The sequence below is a fragment of the Myotis brandtii genome, unplaced genomic scaffold (genome assembly GCF_000412655.1).
Source record: "Myotis brandtii unplaced genomic scaffold, ASM41265v1 scaffold743, whole genome shotgun sequence".
NCBI classification, from domain to species: domain Eukaryota; kingdom Metazoa; phylum Chordata; class Mammalia; order Chiroptera; family Vespertilionidae; genus Myotis; species Myotis brandtii.
Genome location: NW_005370960.1, coordinates 1,046,911 through 1,053,408, shown reverse-complemented (window position 1 = coordinate 1,053,408; position 6,498 = coordinate 1,046,911). Strand labels below are relative to the sequence as shown.

General features: G+C 60.6%; 1 protein-coding gene across 1 annotated transcript in view; it reads left to right on the top strand.

Annotated features, from left to right (window-relative positions):
• LOC102255861 (chromosome unknown open reading frame, human C7orf57) overlaps positions 1 to 6,498 on the top strand; it is a gene marked incomplete at its 3' end in the record, with an annotated part of 10,284 nt that continues 3,786 nt past the window's right edge. Inside the window, exons 1-3 of the mRNA XM_014530522.1 lie at positions 1 to 255; positions 2,785 to 2,970; positions 6,195 to 6,303. Coding sequence (XP_014386008.1) covers positions 201 to 255; positions 2,785 to 2,970; positions 6,195 to 6,303 — 350 coding nt within the window. The remainder of the gene's footprint in view (positions 256 to 2,784; positions 2,971 to 6,194; positions 6,304 to 6,498) is intronic.

Sequence of the window (6,498 nt, the reverse complement as noted above, 5' to 3'; positions counted from 1 at the left end):
GGATTCCCTGCTTCCCGGCTCATCGCGAACACCGACCCCGCGTGTCTCCGGATTCCCTGCTTCCCGGCTCATCGCGAACACCGACCCCGCGTGTCTCCGGATTCCCTGCTTCCCGGCTCATCGCGAACACCGACCCCGCGTGTCTCCGGATTCCCTGCTTCCCCGCTCATCGCGAACACCGACCCCGCGTGTCTCCCGGCATGAGGAACGCCAGCAAGGAGCTGCCTGGCGCCACCGGCCGCTACGCTCCCTGCGGTGAGTGCCCAGCCCCAGGAGCCCTCAGCCTCTGCTGCTGGACAGCTCCGCGCCCAGCGTCCCGCGTGCCTGTGGATAGACCAACACGTGATACCCCCGAAGAAAGGGGCACAGTGTATGCTCCTGTGCCCCGGTGTCAAAGCAAGGCTGAAAGGGAAATGTGGGGGGCGGGGGCGGGATCGTCCTTTCCCCCCCATTTTCAGACACAAAAGGAAACAGAGAACCGAGTTAACTTTGTCCCCAGCTGTGAGTGTCTGGACACAGAAACCAGGGTCCCCGGAGGTGGTGTGGCTTTGCACTTAGCAGGGTTTGAAGCTGGGCGGAGGGGAAGGAGGAGGCCTGGTGCTGAGGGCTGTTCTTGCCTTTGTGCGGTTGCTCCCCATCCTGGGAAGGTCTGGAGAGGGGGTGGAGGCGATCCAGGAGCTGGCGGCCAGCGGCAGGGTGGGGCGGACAGCTCAGCCTCTTGCTCAGAAGTGGGGCAGAACTTGGCCTTCATGTGATCTAGCAACCCTTCAGTCTGAGCTCTGACTGTGACCACCGGGGGAGAGGGGGACAGGGGGACAGGACGCATGGCGGTTTCCCCTTCTCTGCCACAGGCTCTCAGCCTATGTGTGGCCTCTGGGGCCTCACTGAGTGGCCTCCCTATACGAAGAAGCCCTGAAATAAGCAATTTTATACACTAACATTTAACCTCAAAACAGCACGACGAGGTATCATTAACCCTGGTTATAGGTGAGGAAACTGAGGCACAGGGTCCGAGGATGCTGCCGGAGGTCGCACCCCTCACAGGTGGCCCCTCTGCCCAGCTTGGACCCCTGTTCCCTGAGGCCTCGGCGGCCAAAACAAGGGGAGCGGTGTCTCTGGGAGCCCCCGTGGGGTGTGGCTGTGCCACGCAGCTCTGTGCTTGGAGACGGGAGAGCTGCCGGCTGGGTCCTCCCGGTCCTTCTCCCTCGGCTGTCTCCTGGCCAACAGAGGAGGGCGGTCACAGAAACCCACACGAGAGGCAGTGGCCTGGGGCCATGCAAGGACTCATCACCTGTGAGCGACAGCAGCTGCAAGATGATTCTTGTCCCCTTCGGTTGTGTGTGTGGTGGTGACCGTGGGGCTCAGTGGGTAGGGCCCTGGCTCTCTGAGCTCCTTTGCACCCGGTTATAATGGCGGACCCAAAGCTTCCAGTAATGAGAAGAACGAGACTCTGTGTTCCCTGTGGGTTAATTAGTCATCAAGACACAGAGAGGGAAAGCGGAGCGAGACATGAGTGCCTTCCCTCTGAGAGAGAAACGATTTGACCGGAACACGAGCTGCGTGCATATGAAGCTCCTAAACGCGCGATTCTTAGCGTGATTCTCAGGGAGCGTTCTACCACTCCTTACACCTTCCCCAGTGGGGTTCCCTCCTTTTCCCAGCAGCAGTGGCGATGCAGCTAATCACTGTCCTCCGGCAATCGGCAAGACTTCCGCGTTAAATATTCACTTGCATGCAGCGAACCCAGCTCTATTCTAAGGAGAGCTGCAAGATGATTCTTGTCCCCTTCGGTTGTGTGTGTGGTGGTGACCGTGGGGCTCAGTGGGTAGGGCCCTGGCTCTCTGAGCTCCTTTGCACCCGGTTATAATGGCGGACCCAAAGCTTCCAGTAATGAGAAGAACGAGACTCTGTGTTCCCTGTGGGTTAATTAGTCATCAAGACACAGAGAGGGAAAGCGGAGCGAGACATGAGTGCCTTCCCTCTGAGAGAGAAACGATTTGACCGGAACACGCGCTGCGTGCGTATGAAGCTCCTAAACTCGCAATTCTTAGTGTGATTCTACCACTCCTTACACCTTCCCAGTGGGGTTCCCTCCTTTTCGCAGCGGCAGTGGCGATGCAGCTAATCACTGTCCTCCGGCAATCGGCAAGACTTCCGCGTTAAATATTCACTTTGCAGCAAACAACCCAGCTCTATTCTAAGGAGAAATCGCATGTCTAAGCCCTTTGCTTAGTCGACGGGGCCTTTTTGCTCACGGAGTCCCTGTCTGCTGATGCAAATTGGTCAATTCAGACCAGTTTCCTGTGTGCCTGCTGTATAGGCAGGGCTCTCCAGAGCCACAAAATCAACAGAATGTTGAGAGAGAGAGAGAGAGAGAGAGAGAGAGAGAGAGAGAGAGAGAGAGATTAAGAACGGGCTTACACAGTTGTGAAGCAGGCAGGTCCGATACCTGCAGGGTGGGCAGCCGCCTGGGCCCCGCAGAGCCGGTGCTGTAGTCCTGGGTCTGAAGGGAGCTGGAGGCTGAATTCCGTCCCCCTGGGACCTCGGTCTTTTCTCCTACGTCCTTCTCCTTGAACTGATTAGGTGCGGCCCACCCACAATGTGGAGGGCGACCTGCCTTTCTCAGAGTCTGCAGATCTGAGTGTCAGTCTCACCTCCCCAGCATGTGCGTCCCGTGGTCCCAGGGACAATGCGACCCTTCCTGGCACAGCCTCTCCCAGGCAGCGGCCACACCTACCCGAACCTCCCTGCAATGACCCAACCTTGGCCGCCTCCTCTCCCTAGACTGGTATTACCACCTCCCCGTGAAGCGGTCGGAGAAGGCTGTGGACGCCCCGCCCATGTCCCAGATCCCCGGCCTCAGCGAGCTCCGGGACACCCCCGGCGGGCACCTGCTGGGGACCCGGAGGTACTGGGTCAAAGACACGGACTCAGAGTACGTGAAGCTGGCCAAGCAAGGCGGCCGGCCCGGTAAGCACCCGGCGCTCGGGCTCTGCCCCGGGGACAGCGGTGGGTGGGCGTCCGCCATCATCCCTTCCTGTGAAAGTCTCCCTGACCGAAGCTGGTGGGGGTGTCAGGCTGTTGGTGATGGAGGTTATGGGGCAGGTGGGGGTGTCAGGCCGTTGGTGATGGAGGTTAGGGGGCAGGTGGGGGTGTCAGGCCCTTGGTGATGGAGGTTATGGGGCAGGTGGGGGTGTCAGGCTGTTGGTGATGGACGTTATGGGGCAGGTGGGGGTGTCAGGCCGTTGGTGATGGAGGTTAGGGGGCAGGTGGGGGTGTCAGGCCCTTGGTGATGGAGGTTATGGGGCAGGTGGGGGTGTCAGGCTGTTGGTGATGGACGTTATGGGGCAGGTGGGGGTGTCAGGCCGTTGGTGATGGAGGTTAGGGGGCAGGTGGGGGTGTCAGGCCCTTGGTGATGGAGGTTATGGGGCAGGTGGGGGTGTCAGGCTGTTGGTGATGGACGTTATGGGGCAGGTGGGGGTGTCAGGCCGTTGGTGATGGAGGTTAGGGGGCAGGTGGGGGTGTCAGGCCCTTGGTGATGGAGGTTATGGGGCAGGTGGGGGTGTCAGGCTGTTGGTGATGGACGTTATGGGGCAGGTGGGGGTGTCAGGCCGTTGGTGATGGAGGTTAGGGGGCAGGTGGGGGTGTCAGGCCCTTGGTGATGGAGGTTATGGGGCAGGTGGGGGTGTCAGGCTGTTGGTGATGGACGTTATGGGGCAGGTGGGGGTGTCAGGCCGTTGGTGATGGAGGTTAGGGGGCAGGTGGGGGTGTCAGGCCCTTGGTGATGGAGGTTATGGGGCAGGTGGGGGTGTCAGGCTGTTGGTGATGGACGTTATGGGGCAGGTGGGGGTGTCAGGCCGTTGGTGATGGAGGTTAGGGGGCAGGTGGGGGTGTCAGGCCCTTGGTGATGGAGGTTATGGGGCAGGTGGGGGTGTCAGGCTGTTGGTGATGGACGTTATGGGGCAGGTGGGGGTGTCAGGCCGTTGGTGATGGAGGTTAGGGGGCAGGTGGGGGTGTCAGGCCCTTGGTGATGGAGGTTATGGGGCAGGTGGGGGTGTCAGGCTGTTGGTGATGGACGTTATGGGGCAGGTGGGGGTGTCAGGCCGTTGGTGATGGAGGTTAGGGGGCAGGTGGGGGTGTCAGGCCCTTGGTGATGGAGGTTATGGGGCAGGTGGGGGTGTCAGGCTGTTGGTGATGGACGTTATGGGGCAGGTGGGGGTGTCAGGCCGTTGGTGATGGAGGTTAGGGGGCAGGTGGGGGTGTCAGGCCCTTGGTGATGGAGGTTATGGGGCAGGTGGGGGTGTCAGGCTGTTGGTGATGGACGTTATGGGGCAGGTGGGGGTGTCAGGCCGTTGGTGATGGAGGTTAGGGGGCAGGTGGGGGTGTCAGGCCCTTGGTGATGGAGGTTATGGGGCAGGTGGGGGTGTCAGGCTGTTGGTGATGGACGTTATGGGGCAGGTGGGGGTGTCAGGCCGTTGGTGATGGAGGTTAGGGGGCAGGTGGGGGTGTCAGGCCCTTGGTGATGGAGGTTATGGGGCAGGTGGGGGTGTCAGGCTGTTGGTGATGGAGGTTATGGGGCAGGCGGGGGTGGGTCTCTCCCCAGGGACAGGCTGCCTCTATGAGAAGTTGGGCTCCATAGACGGGACCCGGGGTTGGCCCTGGGGGACTTGCTCCCACCTTTGCCGTGATTCTCGTCTCGCGGTCTCACGGCAGAGCCTCAGGAAGCTGCTCCCGGCAGAGTTCACCGTCCTTGCGGACCGGCCTGCGAGGTGCCTGTCCCTGTGGTTGCTCTTGTCCTGAGCCTCAGGGTCCTGGGCAGTGGCACCCGGTGAGCCCAGCTGTGGTTTGAGGAGAGGGCACCGCCTGGCTGACCGGGGGAAGGACCTGCCCACAACGCCCCACGCTGCCCTCTTCACAGGGGGCACTGAGGGTGCTGGCCATTGTTTTCTGGCTGCCATGACCCCCCAGAACAGCGGTTCTCAACCTGTGGGTTGCGACCCTTTGGGGTCGAACGACCCTTTCACAGGGGTCGCCTAAGACCATTGGAAAACACATATATAATTACATACTGTTTTTGTGATTAATCACTATGCTTTAATTATGTTCAATCTGTAACAATGAAATTGGGGTTCACCACAACATGAGGCACTGTGTTACAGGGTCGCGGCGTTAGGAAGGTTGAGAACCACTGGCCCAGAAGGTTGTCATGGGGAATGAAAACCAAAATGACAGCCTCCGGCTGCGATGTTAAAGGGCCAGAGCAAGCCCTCAGGTTCATCCACATGAAGCACCCGGGCAGGCCGCCCGCTCCGGCCGGGGTTAGAGGACAGGAGGGGTCAGCCGGCAAATCTGATTAACGATGTGTCCGCCTTAATCTCCAGCAATGGCAGTGAGAGTACTAATGGGGGACAGAGACGAGCTAGAGAGAGGGGTGCCGGTGGAGGTGGTGATCGGGACAGAGCAGAGGGGAGGAGGAGAAGGCAGATGGGAGGATGAAGGTGAGCCTGGGGATCTGGCTGAAGCCTACAGCAGAACTGGTCCTGTTCTTGCAACTATTCTCAGTGTCAGAAATATTTAAAAATCGAAAGTTAAACTTCTCTTACTGAGAGTGAGAAGGCAGTCCTGTTGGCTGCTGCCATTGTTCCCCTGCTCCTACCTTCCCTTCGCTGCTGAAACCAACCCTTAACCCCCCGCCCCACCCCCGCAAAGCCCTTGGGGGGTGGGGAGGACGGGCAGCGAAGGCCAGAGCAACCAGAGAGGAGGCAGGCGGGTGGCGCTGGCCAGGACAACTTCTCCCTAAACTGCTGTGGGGTCAGGGACAGCCCTTCGGAGGCAGAGGAGACCAGACTGACCCAGGCTGCAGGGCGAGACCTGAGGAGTTCTGGCCCCTCAGATGTCAGCCTGAAGCGACCACCCACCGCGGACAGGGGTGGGTGCTGGAGGCTGCAGATGCCTGCTTAGGCCCGGGGGGCTGGGGGAGGGTGGAGGGGATGGGCGAGCATGGGATGTCCCTCCTCTACACCAGGCAGGACGCCCTCAGCATGTGCACAGGGGGCTGAGGACCAGGGCCACCCGGTTCCTATAGCCGCGGAGCCCAGAGCCAACTGGGCGGTCGGCATCCCTGTACCCTGTGCCCGCTGGCCGTGGGTGTGCCCGGGGGGGCGGAGCCGCTCACCTGCCCCTTTGCTTTTGAGATCTGCTGATGCACCTGGCACCCGGCTCCAGGAAGGGCTCGCCCGCCGCCTACTCCCTGCCCGACTGGTACGTCCACCACAGCCAGCCGCCCGCGGCCAGCCAGAGGCGGTGAGTCCTTCATCCTCACAGGAGAAGGGAGGTGAACTGGTTTTTAAAAAACACCTGTGATTTCTGGCTTCACCTCAGGATTCTGGGAAGCAGGCCCTGGAGAAGGGTGATGTGTTCATTCTCAGAACCTGGAGGGAAGGGCTGGAGGCCCCGGGAAAGGAGAAAGGGTGGTGCTACCTGAAGACAGGCAGAGGG